This window comes from Lissotriton helveticus, chromosome 5_1 (genome assembly GCF_964261635.1).
Source record: "Lissotriton helveticus chromosome 5_1, aLisHel1.1, whole genome shotgun sequence".
In the NCBI taxonomy this organism is placed as follows: domain Eukaryota; kingdom Metazoa; phylum Chordata; class Amphibia; order Caudata; family Salamandridae; genus Lissotriton; species Lissotriton helveticus.
The window spans coordinates 1,406,664,068-1,406,681,369 of record NC_136065.1 but is presented as its reverse complement, the minus strand read 5'-3'; the positions used below and the strand labels follow the sequence as shown (position 1 = coordinate 1,406,681,369).

The 17,302-nt window shown below is 45.3% G+C and overlaps 1 protein-coding gene across 1 annotated transcript in view; it reads right to left on the bottom strand.

Moving 5' to 3' along the window:
- DENND2C (DENN domain containing 2C) overlaps positions 1-17,302 on the bottom strand; it is a 354,222-nt gene that overhangs the window by 120,469 nt on the left and 216,451 nt on the right. Inside the window, exon 7 of the mRNA XM_078644389.1 lies at positions 11,123-11,167. Within this exon, the coding sequence (XP_078500515.1) occupies positions 11,123-11,167 (45 nt within the window). The remainder of the gene's footprint in view (positions 1-11,122; positions 11,168-17,302) is intronic.

The window sequence follows — 17,302 nt, the reverse complement described above, 5'->3', positions numbered from 1 at the left end:
CTTGACAGTGCTGCCATGCCAAAGAGTAAAAAAAGATAAATGCAGGACAGCAGTTGTTGGAGAAGAAGCAGTGTGGGTGGGAGAGAAATGAAACAGAGTGGACTGATTCCGACACTGGGAATGAATTTCAAACCAAAGGCGATGCAGCATGGTAGACTAAAATTTGACAACTGTCCAAATAAGGCTCTGTGGAACATTGTCACAGTTTAGTTTCTGTGGTCTTAGGTTACTCGCTAGTTTTGAAGGATGTCCTTGCATGGGTAATAAGGGATCCCCACTACCCTGCTCAGCACAAAATTAGGAATGTGGAAAGTTCTTACAGTCTCTGAAGATCTGTGCTAGATTGAGACTCATTTTCCAGGGCAGTATGCACAGTAGAGTACACAGAAGATGATGGCACGAATGCTGTCAGAGTTAGCACCGGGGAGACAAAACGATGGGTTGATTGCTAGCACGAGCAACTACAGAAGTTAAACTATCTGCAAGCATTTTTCCTATCACCTTTTGTGTGCACTGCCAGCAACAACATACATTCCCTGAGGAAGGCAGGTTTCTTTAACCATGAGGCCAGAGCTCTCCTATTGCAGATTTGATGTTCAGGATGATTCTGGGTTTGTTTGACATAAGGATAAAAACAGTGCCAACAGCTTTGACTTATTTCCCTGTCCATGGTTGCCCTGTGTATATGATGTACCCTAAATACAGGCCTCTCCCAGAATAGAGCCTTGGGTTGTTGTCCTGCTCAACCTTTGCAAGAGATCGGTTCTCATTCTCTAGGAAAAGCAATTAGAAACACACAACCAAAGGGATGTGATGCTAAAATGCGTGGTCTGGTCTGTTGAGCCTCTCAGCATGCTTAGGGCATAGGCAAATTGTGTTTCAGACTGGGTTTCCTGTCTTTATATGATAATCATGTCAGCTTCTAGGAAAGGCACAGGCACATGTAGCTGCCATGCTTGATTGAGGTTCTCCCTCCAAAGGTGAATACCTCATAGGACCCCAGTGTACAACAGCAAATGGCACACATACATCCTCCGATGTGTAAATTATTCTATGTCCCTGAGGATGACTGAATAGCATAACAAACAGACTGTAAATGTATGAAAATGTAGCAGAACAAATGACCTGACCTAGGACTAGTAGTCAGTTATGTCTAAATTGTTGACTATCTTCCCCTTTGGTATGCTACATAGGAATTTACTATAGCAGTATTGCAGGCTACTACCAAAAGAACATCCTGAAAGTACTAAGTGTGTCATGAATGAACAGACTACAGGCCTGGCACTCACTCTGAACTCTTCATAATTGTTGGCTCTGTTTTCAGAAATCAAGCACTGGAATTTGTGGGACAGGGAAGTTTCTATTGGATCATGTAGAATAAGGCAGACATCTCTTGTCACTCCATACCTGGGACAACATCGGTTTGCTCTGATTCCCCTCTCCCATCCATATAGACAGAGCTGAAGTTGTCAATTGTACTCACCTGGGCATATGTCAGGCTTTGTCTTCTGGGTCTGACTCTTTTCAGAGATGAAGTCTGTTTAATACACTGTGTTCTCTTGATAGGGTTGCCGCACTTGTTGGGATTATGGTTTGGGGCAGTATTAGTTACCCCCTCATTCAAGAAGTGATTTATATGAAGAATTGTAATACTCCGGGGTCCATTTTCCATGTAAAGTTTATGTCTTGGGAAACCTGCCAACTTTATCACTACAATGTAGGGGTCTGAATTCTTTCAATTCCTTATGTATTCTTTGCCCTGTGGCCGTACCTGCAGAACTCCATCTTTAGCAAGGAGTTCAAGTTCCTGACATGCCTGTCATATCTTTGTGCATTCTTTGTAGCACCACTGAATGCCACAGCCTATAGTCCTATTTAGGTTATTACGTTAGGTTAATACGTGAATACAGTGATTTTGGATTATGCTGAAAGGAAACACTTTTTTCACATCAGCCAGTCGGGCTTCGGAGCCAACTATAGCACTCAATCCACCTTACTGGAGGTCTCAGAACATATCAAAGAGAAGCTTGGTTTGGGAGGGAAGGCCATCCTGATCTTACTACACCTGTCAGCGGCCTTTGATACGGTTCCCCATGATCAGCTCCTAGACAGGTTGCAGGAACACGGAAATGGTGGCTCTGCATTAAAATGGCTCTCCTCCTTTTAGGAGGATAGAGGTCAGGAGGTATGGACGCCCCCCTTTGCGGCCGCTATCCCGAGTCTTAAAGTTGGAGTACCGCAGGGCTCTATATTGAGCTCTACACTGTTTAACCTATATATGTTTCCGCTGGCACCACTGGCCGAAGCATATGGCGCTAAAATATTTCATACGCCAACGACACTCAGTTCCTCTTTACCTGTGATAGGGAAGTGGACTTCTAAAGCGAGAAGATTGGAATCTGCCTCATGAAGGTGTTTAAGTGGCTAAGGACTAATCAACTGAAATGCAATCCGGAGAAGTCAGAAATGAGCTTGTTTGGCTCACCACGATTGGAGACGCTGGTGGCCTGAAGATATGTCACCTCCTCTCTCAGCACAACAGACAGTAAAAAATGAGGGCTTCATTATAGACGATACTCTCTCGATGTGAGCCCAAGTCCAGTCAGTACTAGGCACTTACTTTGGTCTCTTGCGGATGCTGAGAAAATTTCTTCCACTTTTGCCACTCGATTGTAGGAAGACCATGGCCCAGGCACTGGTTACTTCTAGATTGGACTATGTTAATGTCCTGTACCGGGGCCTTTCTGAATTTCTGCTGAATTGTTTGCAGGTGGCCCAAAACACAGTCGCAATAGCGGTTCTTATGCTTAAGCCTAGGACCTGAGGCCCACATGCATCAAAGAATGGAATTGCGATTCCTAAATAGCGATTTTTATGCATGTAGGAATCGCAAAAACAATTGCGATTGCTACAAATTCCATAATAGCAACTCGCAAATTGCGACTCGCTATTAAAGAATGCCTTTCCATTCATTCCGTAACACTGGCACGCCCCATCGCTGAGGCAGCTTTGTGCTGTATAAATCTATTAATAATAACAATTCCTATAGGCCCAGAGGCCAATAGAAATGAATAGAAAGTCATTCGCAATCTGCGAGTACCAAATAGGTACTTGCAAATTGCAAATGCTATTTGAAGGGTGCTAGGGGGCCAAAAGGCCACCCTGCTGCACCCACAAAATTGACATGTGGAGCACACATATGCCCTTGGGGCATATGTGTGTGTCACATGGCACTTAGAAAATTACATTTTATGCATTTTTCTGAGAAATTGCAAATTACCATCGACTTGAAGTTGATGGTAATTTGCAATTCCAAATTGCGAAAATGCAATTTGCGAATGCATGATGCATCGCATTTAGGGAAATGCAATTTGCAATTCCCTAATTGCATATGCAATTAAGGAATTCGCAAAAAATTGTGAATTCCTTAATTGCGAATGCCTTTGGGCTTGATGCATCGGAAAGAGCATTTTACTGGTCGCAAACGGGCTGATTCTGCAAATCGGCCCATTTGCAACTGGTAAAATGCTTGATGCATGTGCCCCCACATCTCCCCATACCTCAAGGCTCTACACTGGCTTCCAGTTAAAAAGAGGATTAGGTTTAAAGCTTTGGTGCTAATCTTGAAGGCCCTTCATGGGACTGGCGCTAGCTACCACAGAAGGAGAGTATCCCAATATGCGCCACCAAGAGCCTTGAGATCATCCTCTCTGAGCCATGCTTCTGTTCCCAGAATATACCGTGCCAGGTCAGGCGGAAGTTCCTTCAGGTTCCGGGGAGCATAGGCATGGAACTTGCCCCCCATGTCTATGAGGAAAGTGTCTGAGTTAGCCACTGAGTTAGCTCAAAACTTGGCTATTCTGTCATTGATCTGCCATCTTCAAGAAGCACTTGTAAACATGAATCCCTGCTGCGAGGGACGTCAGTTTTGGGTTGATGGGAAGGCCTGTTCAGTGCCAGGACACTCTTGTTGAGTAGTTGAGCACTATATAAATGTCTTCATTCATTTTTGAGATCCTTCACATAGCACAGATACACCTCAGGTTTCCTGTCATCCTTGGTAACTCCAAAACAAAGTCTACTGAAAATCTAATCTTCTCCCAAAACAGGAGATAACCTGGTTGCAGGCATGCACCAAGGTGATCCATGCTGGCTTCACTTGTGCTTTAGGGTGCATAACATGGGCAGCAGCGGGTTTTTTTAAGTGCTCCGCCTGAGTGTCTTCCTTGGAATGATGGGTGTATTTTGGTCTTCTTTATCTCGATCTCATTCATTTTTGACCTGATCACGTTTCTGATCCATACATAGCCAAGCTAGTCACTCATAGTAAGCAAACAATTTCACCCAGAGCACCTCGACCTGAGTGTACATCTTTTAGTTTTTTGCAGAGGAAAACTGCTACATATCAGTTAAATTGTGAGTTATTACTATGATATTCGCACATTTATTGCTTTCAGGCATGAGTAACAGTAATTTTATACAGATTAAGTCCATAGGCCCACTCTTTGCAGGTGATGCATGTTAACTCCTCTCATCCTGTGGGTTTTCCTCATGATACTGCGGGCAAAGACTTTCCTGCAGACAATAAAATTGCTTTCTGACCTATGTTAGGAAACGAAAATCCTGTTATGTCTGTTGTGAAAAGTATTCTCAAGTGAATACATGTTGGTGAGCGAAAAATCAATTAAGTGATTCATTGCCTGATACACAATGCAAACATTTACAGGGTCATTTACACCTATGATATAGTATTAAAAAACAGACACAATTTGCACGTTTTATCATAAGTGCCTGCCACACTGCACCGCCTCTATGGTGACTAAGAAGTTATTAAAAATGCAAACTAGGCCCCAAGTTGTGCAGAGTAGAAGTGGCATTCACAGCGCATGATTAATACAGTTTTTGGGGCTGGTATATTGACTGGGTGCGAAAATAGCTCCTATTGTAAGTTTTTTTAATATGTGAATCGGGCACAACAGGCTGCTGTGAGCATCTAACGGCAGTGTCAGCAAGGCTATGAATCTGTCTTATGGCTGGTGCAGGAGTGAAGAGGTGCCTGCACCAGCAATCAGAGAGACTGTCCAGGGTTGGAGAAGTCTCAGTCCTGATCTCAGGGGTTTGACACACCTCAACGCCAGCTCTTTAATAATGCGCTGGAGAATCACCCATACAGATAATCCTGAGTGCTTTAGTCTTAAGCCGTGCAATGCCCAGGGCTATCCGACAATCACTCTGTCACATCCCCTTCTCCCAGCTCTTAACAGGGTGGGTATAGAGTCATGAGGGCTGCTGACTCCACCACTCCTTGTGATGAGATGGAGAGGGGTAGGTGAAAAAAGCAAGAAGCAGGCAATAATGTATTCACTGCACATATGTCAGATTTCAGTTCTGCCTGACCGAGGGTCCAGGCAGCAGAAGCTGATGACCTGAAGCAGACCGCTGCAGGCAGCTGAAGCCAGGTGAGTGAAAACCAAATAAGCTTCAGACTGAAAAAAAAAGGTTAAACAGAATTGGAAGTAGGTCATTGCAACAGCTGCTTTGAGCACATTCAAAATTACCATGGACATTACAACAAACCTGAGCAATAAGGGTAGTATTTTGGTGTTACTTAATATGTGTTCATTTATGTCGTGGGATTTGTTTAGCAAACACCTAGCTGGACAGCACCAAATATATAATTCAAGAGTATTTACAATGAGAGAGGATCGTGTAAGTTCTACTGTGTTATTGGATACAGAAGCTTACATTGCACAAGTATACAGACAGTTATTGCCTACAAAAGAACATAAGAGCTCCACTACATTGAAAATGCACAATGAAACTACACCAAATGCTTATCATTTGGTATACATGAACAATGTTGCCTATTAATCCCAGACAACTGAACTGCAGACACTGTAACAATATTTTACAAATGCAGAAGCGTGGACTGTCTGTTCATATCTGGGCTAAACACACAGACTTCACAAATGTAAAAGAGCTACAATGGGTGAAAGAAAGATAGCACAAAAGGCCATATTTTTGTAACAGATCTTGATGGATAATTTCATAACACACACCTCCAAAAATTGTTCTGCATTTTCAACAGCTTTTCCCTCTGCCCCTTTCCCCGCATCACGCTGGAAGGCAATGTAATCTTCCAGAGCCCAAACTTCCATGCTACGGTTCCAAAATATCTTGTGATGTGGATCCGGAGGGTGTTCATTACTTTATCAATGACAATGTAGTGGAAAATAATGAACTTTACACTCGTTTGTGTTTTTCATGTAAAATGAGGTGCTCTTAAGGAGGAACACTGAAGTTATGCAAATAGACTGCTGCCCTGAGGAGAAGCAAAGGGGGTAGAATGGTTATGCAGGACCTCATTATGGAATCGGTTTACAGGTGATTAGGAGGTGTGAGGAGCTTGACACCAATGAACTCCTCTGTATAGTAGGGTGCGAAGTTTACGTAAGACTGCTGAGTATAGTTAGCCAGTCTGATTAAAGATGTAGGGAGAGACAGGCACTGGGATGCTGAGCTGTTAAAGGCGGTAAAGATAGATGAGCACTACCTCAGGGTAGATAGGAAGGACTATTGTCGGAGACTGAGTAGGAGGCTGCTGAAGGAGCCCATTTTGTTCAGCACTGATCAGAGCCTTGGCCAAGCTGAACATCAAGAGTGGTCAGATCTTTCAGATGGAGGTGAAAGAAAGCAAGTGTGCATGAACAGTGACCTGAGACTGTAAAGAGCGGAGACCAGAGGTTTTAAGGATGGGGAACAGGTGATGCTGTATTCTACTGCCATCCTAAGCAGAGTTTTATTTACAATTTCTTACCCACCTGACTCCATTTTTTTTCCACCAGCTCCACAACTGGAACTTAGGGGTTCATTATGATGGCTGGCGGACATCAGTCCACCCATCATCATAACGGTGATAACACCACCAGCCGGACATGTGGCAGTCTCACCAGCCCAATTAGGATGCGCCCGCCACACTGGCAGGCGCATCCTGGCCTTTCACATTGCGGACGGTACTGCTGGCTGCAGCACGGTACGCAATGTGAAAATGCCACGATGTGCAGCACAAAAAAGACAGGCGGGTGGGCTCATGCTACTCACCACGGCAGTGCCTGCACGGCACCGCCGCAAAGCTGCCCTGGTTCCAGGTTCCACAAGGCTGGCGGAAAAGGACCACCTTGCGGGACCATGGCGGACAGACTTTCTGTCCGCCATGGAACTAATGTGATTCCCACCACCATCCTAATTTGGTGGTGGGTGAATCACATTATGATGGCGGGAGGATCGCCACCGCCGGCTTAGGGGCCTGATTCAGAGTTTGACTGATCGGTACTTTATCACAAACGTGATGGATATCTCACCCACCTTATCACAAATGCATTGTATCCTAATGCACTTGCAATAAGGCAGAAAGTGTTAGGACTCGATAGCATTGACATGCGAGGTTATGGAGCTATGCTCTTTTTACCCGGTCCCTACTCCCCACCAACCGGCTCTTTGGAGACGCTCCCTAACCAGTGAAAAGAGGCACGGCAGAACGTAGCCTTTGCTTGGCTTACTGTTCCGGTACCACGCCCCCTCCTTTCACTTCCTGATTCCTGGCGCGAGGTTTGGCGGCGTCTTGCTGAGTCTCCGTGTACCTTTGGACTTTACTCAGCTTTTGAACCTTCATTCCCTGGTCCCTTCTATTCCTGGATGGATGTTCGTGAGTGAGAGTGTTCTCTGCCGAGTTATGGCATTTCTTGATATTCTACGCGAGAGTTGCTCGCGACCTCCCTTGCTTTACTCACGCATTTAGCGGGCGTTCTTCTGCTCGTATCTTGTTTCTGGCTTCGCTTGTATGATTGAAATACCTGGCGAGTTTCTTTGTTTGTTGAAACCATTCCTGAGAGTGTGAGCGCTCCGCCCTTGTGTCCCTTGAGGGCCGGGTGTCTCACCTCGTGTGTGTGTGCACTGCTCCGCTGTTGTAGCCCTCGGCAGCCGGCCGGTGCTCCTCACAGTCCCCATATATTTTTTTTGTTTATTTTTGTGAGTTGGTCTGGTGTGTATGTCCCTCGAGGGTTCTATGCCCCACTACGCGTGGCTCATCGTATTGGCAACCATTTATTGAACTCCTCGAGAAAACCTGCCTAAACTACAATTGGGGTAAGCACACTTGTATATTCATGCATGTCAATGATTCCTGCTTAAAGGTTATTGAAGGAATGATCTATGTGTACTGCATATTTTGTTTTCTAGCTTGGACATCCACCTACGACTATTCCTGCTGTACCCTGCTTAACCCCCCCTTCGTATGAGGAGAGTGGTGGACACTCCTAGGGTAAATTCCCTCATACTTTTAGGGGACAGTAGACAAGAGTGTGTGTCTCATTTCACGTTCTTGCTTCTGTGCCTTGGAGGTGTGGGGATTCTTCTTCGCTCCCGTGGAATATTGGTTATAAACCCGACAGAAAGAATATTCATCTGCTAATCGCTATTACAGGCCCTTAATCTTTTTTGGTTCATTCTTAAGTCAGTGCAAGCTGTTTTACGAGCCTCCTGTTTTCCAAAACATTATAATTTAACACATGCATATATAGGTATCACCCAGTGCGGGGGGCCACTGTGTAGTTAGTTAGGTCAGAGTTTCCATAGAAAGAGCGATTTTTGTTTTGCCAAAAAACTCTGGTGCTATTTCACGAATTTGCACAAAACGTTCCCAAAAAGTTTCTTCACCTCAGCTCCTTCCTGGATAGCATTGTGCTGCTCTGTCAAGTGGGGGACAAGAAAAGGAAAGGGGGGGATAATATGCTGATTTGTCAAGTTAAATCCCATAGGAAACTTTGCTCTCCGATACAGAAAAGATGGCGGAAAGCAGTGCGCCAAATTTGGCAAAAAGTTAGAACTTTAATCAGAAGCGTGATTTTAGGATTTGATGTAAATTTGTTAGGCTGTTTTTTACAGAAATTGCACTTAAAGAGATGCTTGAATTGGTTTGGTGTAGTTAAAATGTTGGATATATGTTGGTCCTCAGGGCTCCAGCAGTACACTAAATTAAAAAAGGAGTGCCAACAGAGCTTTCCGTCCCAATCGCCTTTCGATAGCGGGTGACTGGGACTGGTCTCATTGCACTGAGCGATCTGGTTGATCGACCACAACTGATTGAAAAATGTACTAGTCACCATTACATGAGTCGAGGACTCGGTCCCTGGATCCTGAACTTGTAAACAGTCTCACTCACATGGGGTTGGAGCCCACTGCAAGCTTCACTAGAGGAAAAGGTACATTGGCACCCATGAAAACTGTACAAAAATTATATAAAACACACAATGTAGGTTGGGCGTTTGTGGGGGTAGGTCGCACGTGGTGGGGTTATCACAGGGTTTGGGAACATGACTTGCAGACAACCTCCTGCTGCGGATAGCCAGTGGGGTTTGATCACCTGTGAAAGCCAGAAGCCAGGCCCTGTGGCCAACCCCCGCTGCACATTTCCAAGGGATGTTTGCATTGGGAGTTGGTTGCCCACAGGGAATACGGGCTGAACTCAGGGCCTGGCTAGAGGACAAGCCCTCAGCTAACTCTCTCTCCCACGCTACACAGAGAGAAGGAGTTTGCTCAATATCGCTTAAAAAAAAAATTCACTGAAAAAACAAAAGTTGGAGTTAGGTATGGTAATAAGAACTTTCCTTACATTTAAAAAACAAAAACAGAAATTCACTGAAAAACCAAATTTAAAGTGACATTATAGTTAGTTATGGCAATAATATCTTAGCTTACAAAAAAACCCACTACAAATTAATTGAAAAAAGAACCGTTAAAGTATTGTTATAGTTAGGTGTTGCAACAAGATAAAAACTAACATTTGAAAACCAAAACACCACCTACATTTACAGTTATCATTTACAGAGCTAATTATAAATGTGCCCAGCAATGCACTGCTTATGGCCTCACATATTAAACTACTCAAGACATGTTAAGTGACATAATTGATGATATCACTGATGACATTCCAAACCGATAAAAAGGTCCTAAAATAGAGTACTTGTTCATATGCAAATGTGTGTTTTTGAGGCATTAGCGCAAGGCTGACAGGACAGAAGAGGAGGCTGACAGGAGAGTTCTGAGGGCTGAACAGATTGATGGGGCATTACATCTACAGGAGAGCTGAGGATAACGTTCAAGGGATTTGAGAGCAATGTATTGGTGTGCAGTATGCATCCATGTGGGAGACTTTTTTGGGACATGTGAGACTGGCAGTCAAACCTTGAAAAGGGTGTGGTGTTTAGTTGGGACTGGAGATAGTATAATCGAGGAGAGAGTCAAGCTATTGAATTATATGCTGTCTGTCACAATCAGCGCTGTATACAATACTACTACAGAGTCAGTCCTTGTTAATGATTAGATGGCTTTCTTGTCAATCACAGTTCCCTGTGCTTTCTTGCATTGATTCCCCCCTTTTTAAAATAGTCTGTCGCAATCAGCGCTGTATGCAATACTACTACAGAGTCAGTCCTTGTTAATGATTAGATGGCTTTCTTGTCAATCACAGTTCCCTGTGCTTTCTTGCATTGATTCCTCTCTATTTTGTGTTTGTCCTTTCCATAGCATGGATTATGAACGAAGAAAGGCATGGTAGTAGGCGGAGAGATGGTGTGGTGAACAGTTCATGTAACAACATATAATATGCGAGGCAGAAAGAGAAGCCTGATGATAAGGAATATTTAAGTAGAGGGAATAAGTAGGTAAGCACGAGGAGAGATGGTTTTGATGATTTCTGTTGCTAATGGCCACAGCGGGAACACAAAGGGCTTCCTCAGTTTCAGGCTGGAACACACCTTCTTGGTGATAAGAACACTTTAAACAATAGAAAACAAGCCTGAACTGTCCATCAAAATGTGTATGGCACTAAATTAATAAACAAAGGCTGCATTATAAACAAATGTTGAAAACAAGTAATTAAATAAATATACTTTATGATCAATTTATTAAGATTCAAACAAAGGTCATCTTGTTTTGATTTGCTCAAAAAATTTTCATGCAAACTCAATGAAGTTCTGGCGACGTCATACACTGCATCTCAAACAAGACCACAATCCACGAAGAATTACTTTCAAATAACTCGTCTGGAAAGTCATTCACTTACTTTTTAGTCGATCATCAGTGTCACTCTCAATATCACTCGTTTCTCCTGAAACAAAAAAATGACAGATGACCAAGGATAATATGTACGCATGTAAAACGCCAACATTGACAATGGTCAGAAATTACAGTTCTTTAAATTTAGACCTTTATTTCTAGCATGCTTTGTGCTTGATTACGATTCACTAATTTGCGGCTTTTAGTTAGCAAATGTGTGTTGTGGCCCGGGATAGTGCCTAATGCTTCCAAAGGAAGATTTAAGGTAGTTATTTTTCACAGGACAAGAACTAGTACCGTGTAAAGAAAGAACCTGTTCTACTTATGTAAAGTTACTTAGTCCACGGTATGGGCCCAGTTCATAAAGGTTTTGGGCACCTCCATCGAAATTACTATTTTGAACACCTCAGGATCAATTGGATGCATGAAAGACAATTTTGGTACAAAATGTCAACTTCCCGATTCACTAAATCAGGCTTAGTGAAATTCTTTGAGGTTAAGCGCAGGAACTGTAGGCCTCACTTAGGTTACCTTCAAAATGCAGTTAACAAACTCATAGTTTTACAGGCATCGATAAACACGTTGATGTTTGATTCCCATCCTGAAAACACATGTCAAATTACTCCTGTTCAGAGTTGTTGCCATATATCCACACTCAAGTGAATTTGTGAATTTGTGAGGCTTTCATGTGCCAGATCACCATGATGTACATGGCGGGCTAGCACACAAAAAAACACAGTAGGGATTGGTGGAAGGCCATAAATTGGCACATGAAGCAGATGGCATCATAAAATAATGGCCAGCTGTGGTTTTCACCACATGCTGTACATGCGGACTAATAATAACATTTGGTTAAAATATGTGGTTAGCAGCTAAAAATAATGCCAGTAGCCTGGTCTGCGTATTTTTTTCCAAGCAGTGGTAGTTACAACTGTCAGCATTTTTCAGTTTTATATAGCGCAAACTTGACCCGAACTGAATCAGGTATCAGAGCGCTTTACATAGCACCAGTTACGTTACATGAGGACACACATTCATTTTTGTTAGGAACGGGGAGATTAAGTGATTTGCCCAGAATCACAGGATGTTTGGCGTCGTTACCAAGACTCAAACCCAGATCCCCAGGTCCGAGGTCGAGCGCCTTAGCCGTTAGGCCAACTCCTCAATGCATTTAAAAGGTAAAAGAACCGTGCCAGCAAGGTAGTCCCTTGTGGGTGTGTCTGCGTTGTGCTGTGGGCGTGGGCAGGGGCGTGACTAACGCTGGGGGCGTGTGGTACGGCCATCACATCGTGGGCTGTGGGCGTGTGTTGGGGGCGTGACAAATGCTGGGGGCGTGTGTCCGCCCTTCATGCCATGTGAGTCGTACATACCAGCGCCAATTACGTTGCTGCGCAGCATCAAGGGGCACGCTGGGGGCGTGACACCCTGGGGGCGTGAGAAACGCTGGGGGCGTGTGTCCGGCCTTCATGCCATGTGAACGCAATTGCGCCACATCAAGGGGTACGCTGGGGCGTGAGAAACGCTGGGGGCGTGCACTACGTTCCGCCATTCATGCCATGTGGGTCATACATTAATCAGAAGATCGTCTGCTGTGGCCGTGTGCTGCGGGCGTGACAAACGCGTTCACCTGGAGGCCTGGTAAGTAACGCTACTGCAGCCTCTCCTGCGCGCTGTTACTGAACTCTCTCATTCAACGAAATTACACGCGCCTGCTACCATCAACTAGGGCTCTAGCCGGGCTCAGGCGGCGGATCAGTACACTAATTACACGCGCCTGATAACATCAACCAGGGCTGCAGCTGGGCCTCAAGCGGGTTGACACGTGCCTGCTAACATCAAACCGGCCTGCATCTGGGCCTCAAGCGGGGGAACACGCAAATGAGCGTGTCTGCGGGGACAATTACTGCAGTCTCTCCTACTCGCTGTCACTCAACTCTCTCATTAAACGGATTTACCCGCAGCTGATAACTCTCTCATTCAACGACATTACACGCGCCTGCTAACATCAACCAGGGCTGTAGCCGGGCTCAGGCGGGGGATCACTACACCAATTACACGCGTCTGCTAACATCAACCAGGGCTGCAGCTGGGCCTTCTCCGTCCCTATTCTAATGAAACAAAAAATGTTGTCTACCGCGAGATTTTAAAATAAATTGCCCTTGCCAAATACACACATTACACACATTCTATTTCATACCCGGACAACGTCGGGATGGGCTGCTAGTATATATATATATATATATATACATATATATATATATATACACATATATATATATATATGTTTCCCGTGCCCGTCTTCTCTCCATCATCCACATTCAACTCAATAACTTGCCTCTCTTCTCTACTATACTATCTCTAGTCAGAACTAAGCACGACACCCTTTCCAAGTTTGACGCCCAGTCTCACGTTTCCCAGAAAATGCTGCAAATGCTGCATAATGCACACCAATACATTTCTACCAGATCATGCAAATGTTATACCTAGCTCCTCTGAGGATGTTATTCCCCAGCAATGGCATCAAGTCTTCAGAACTGTCCTGTCAGCCTCTGCTTCTGTCCGGTCAGCTATCAGGCAATGCACCAAAAATGCACATTGTACTATGAATATTTACTGCACTGCGGGCAAACTTTGTCAAAATCTCCGCTCATACACATTATTCGAAGAAGCAACTAAGACCTTTTTTTACCAGATTCGATTTGCTTTTCAAAATATACATACATTTTTATGCATATTATTACTCTCATATTTATCATCTTCCATACTTCACTTTACATACCATAGTGTCTAGTCTTTCAGCATACTGTTTTATTTGGTTTTACGAACAATCCTTAACAGAACTCCCCCTCCAGTGTCCCTACTGCAGGTTACAATAAATATACAATTGTGCGGGTACGGTTTTCCTGACATGTCTGTACCTTTTGCCTCTCTCTCTGTACTCAGTCCCTCTTATCTCCACAACAATCTTCTCATATGATTGTCATTATTACACGGCGAGGTGTGCCTGATCTACATCCCTTTCCGTGTCCCGGGGTTCCCGGCTCCCCAGCCGGGATTGCAGCGAGGGCGAGGATTCTCCTGGCTCCGGATATTTAATACTTTCCTCTAGTGCTTTCCATGCTCTGGCTCTTTCCATTTTGCCTATCCTCTGCATGCATTCCTGATTAAAACCTTGCTCTCACATGCCGCCCAGGTTTCTGGTTCCCATTTCCACCCTGTGATTCGGGGCCCCCCTTGTGTCTTCCAGGGTTGTGTAATTTCGCACTTGGCCAGTATGAGAGCATGGCCCTGGAAGACATCAGTGGCCCTTGATTTAAATGAATGTGGAAATTGGCTAAGGAGACAATGCGCTGGCTTGCAGGGGACCTCCCGTTTAGTTATTTCACCACTGCAGCCGTAACCTTCTGCCAGGATGTGTGTAAGGTTGGGCATCCCCTGAGCTTGTGTAACATGTCCACCCCACCTTCCCACATGGTGGACATCTCTGCGAAAATGTCGGTTAATGCGCTCCAGGTTGAGGTATGCCCGATGCAGAACATAAAAATGAATCAGCTTGAATCGGGCATTTATCTTATGTATCCTGACCAGGGTATTCTCCCAATCCTTATCTTCCATAGGAATGCCTAAGTCTGCCGCCCATCAGTCTCTCAGTGTTGTCAGAGGTTGGAGCGAGTCCTTGCCAATCGATCTGTATAGGCATGTGACCGCATTGAATGTGCCCCCCGCCATGCCCAGAAGATACCCACAGGTGAAGTGTCGTTTGGGTTCCAGAGTACCCATCCCCCAGTGTTTCCCAATAGCTGCTGTAACGGAGCAGAAACTGGCCCTGGGGTAGTCACAGTCTGCTTGAAATGCACCAAACTGCAATATCCCCCCATCTTTATACAGGTGTCCAAGTCTGGTGGCTCCAGCCTGTACCTACTCCTCCAAATCTCTCCACTTCCTCCTGTGTGGCAGTGCCCATACCATCTTCATTGGGAGGTATGGTGAGTAGGGCACCCGAACTTGTGTCCTCTGGAGATATCTCCCCCAATAGCGCTGTATTACATTCAGTTCGGTTGTGCCCTCCCCTGGGTTTCCCTCGATTCTCAGTAAGGTCCGTAGGAGCTCATCAAGCTCCGGAGTGAAAGGCCCTATTTCTCTTCCCTGCATCATCCTCTCCGCTAACCATTGTGTTAATCTTTGCAGCTGTCCTGCTAGGTAGTAAGATTCAAAGTCAGAGACCGATAGTCCCTCCCTTCTGTCAGTCATTTCAATGTCACCAAGGCTACCCATCGCCATCCCGTCCCCCATATATACCAGGTTATAAGCGAGTCCAGTTCAGTGAACCGCGTTCTCGGGATCCACACCGGTAGTGTGGTGAAGAAGTACAGTAATAGTGGGAGGGCTATCATCTTTAAAAGAGCCACCCTGCTGGTAACCGATATAGGGAGAGTCCCCCAGAGGTTCATTTTATCTTTTAAGGACCTCACAATTCCTCCTATGTTTCCTTCCTGAACATCAGATCGAGAGTAGAACATTTTAACCCCTAAATATCTTAGACAGCGGGGCTCCCACACAAGCTCTTCCAATCCATCTGGCGGGTATCTGCTCTCTGCCAAAGGAAAGAGCCGAGATTTCTGCCAGTTGACTTTGAGCCCTGACAGCGCCCCAAACTCGGCCATCATTTACCTGGCTCCTTGCACTTCCCCCTCCAGATCACTCAGGAATAAAAGGAGGTTGTACGTAATTAGCGCAATGTGATGGGTATGTCCCCCTATCCGTAGGCTTTGATATCTACTGCCCGTCCAAGCAAGGCATGCTAATGTCTCCATGCCCAGAGCGATCAGCAGGAGGGAGAGGGGGCACCTCTATCGCGTACCCCTCTCTGCCCGGTACTGCTCCGATATTGTGCGGCCCATCCGCACCCTTGCCAGGGGCTCCATACATAGCAGCTGCACCCATCGCAAGGAGCCATGGCCGACTCACACTTGCTCTAGCACTGTATACAGAAACCCCCATTCGCGAATATCGCTTCTTCTCTCTCTTCCCGTCCACTCACCTCCAGTATAGATAACAATTGCCTGATGTTGAGGGCCGTTTTTCTGCCTGGGATGAACCCTGCCTGGTCCAGATGGACCAAGGTAGTCATGAATTGGAAAAGTCTTGTTGCCAAGAGCTTACTCAATATTTTAAAATCTAAATTAAGCATGGATAATGGTCTATTGGCCGTGCAGTCAGGAGGTGATTTTACTGGTTTAAGCAAAGGCATCACTAACGCCTGTCGTGTGGTTCTGGGGAGCACTCCCTCGTCCCTGGCCGCTGCATACAATTTCGCTAGTCGCTATGTGGAGGGGCCAGCTCCTCCAAATAGGAGGCATAGAACTCAGCAGGGAGACCGTCCATTCCTGGGGTTTTGCCCCTGGCAAGGCCCTTAATGGCCGCACTTATTTCATGCTCCGTGATGTCAGCCCCCAATATCTTCTCCTGACAGGATGGGTGGGGAGGGGGAGCGGGGCTAGGAAGTCTACCATTTCCCCCTCCTTAAGTCTCCCTGTACTCTTGTATAGCGTCACATAAAATTCCAGGAACCTACTGTAGATATCTTCCTGTCTATACAGCTAGTGTCCAGCCTGGTCAGTTATTTTCACAATAGTATTCCCTTTAAGGGTCGGCTTGGCCAGCCAGGCCAGCAGGCTGCCCACTCTGCCTCTTTCTGCATGAGTGCGCTCCATGTATTTTTATATAATCAAAGCATCTAAGTCATTCCTCTTGGGCAGCAACCTTCTCTTCGCATCCAGGAGATCCTGTTGGATCTCTGGGTGCCAGGTCTCTGTTTCTCCCGTTCGTGTAACTTGCGGTCGGCGCCTTCCACGTCTGCTACCAGCGTGCGACGCACGCTGATAGATATTGCTTAAGAACCAAAGGACTCCACACCACCCAAAATTAAAACATCAAAAACTGAGTCTAAACTTATTGAAACTCCACCCTTTCCTCCCTCCCTACTCCATTTTCTAAACATGATGTAAATTAAAGCTTCTAATCCCTACATATCTTTCTTGGCAAGAGACTAAAATGCCACACTCCCAACATGGCTAAGAATGGTGAGTTACAAATCAGACCACTGACTGGGATAAAATCTTGCATTCTTGAACAACATTTCGAAACTTTAGTTTAGTCCTTAGTGTGATTAGACTACAGGAGCTCC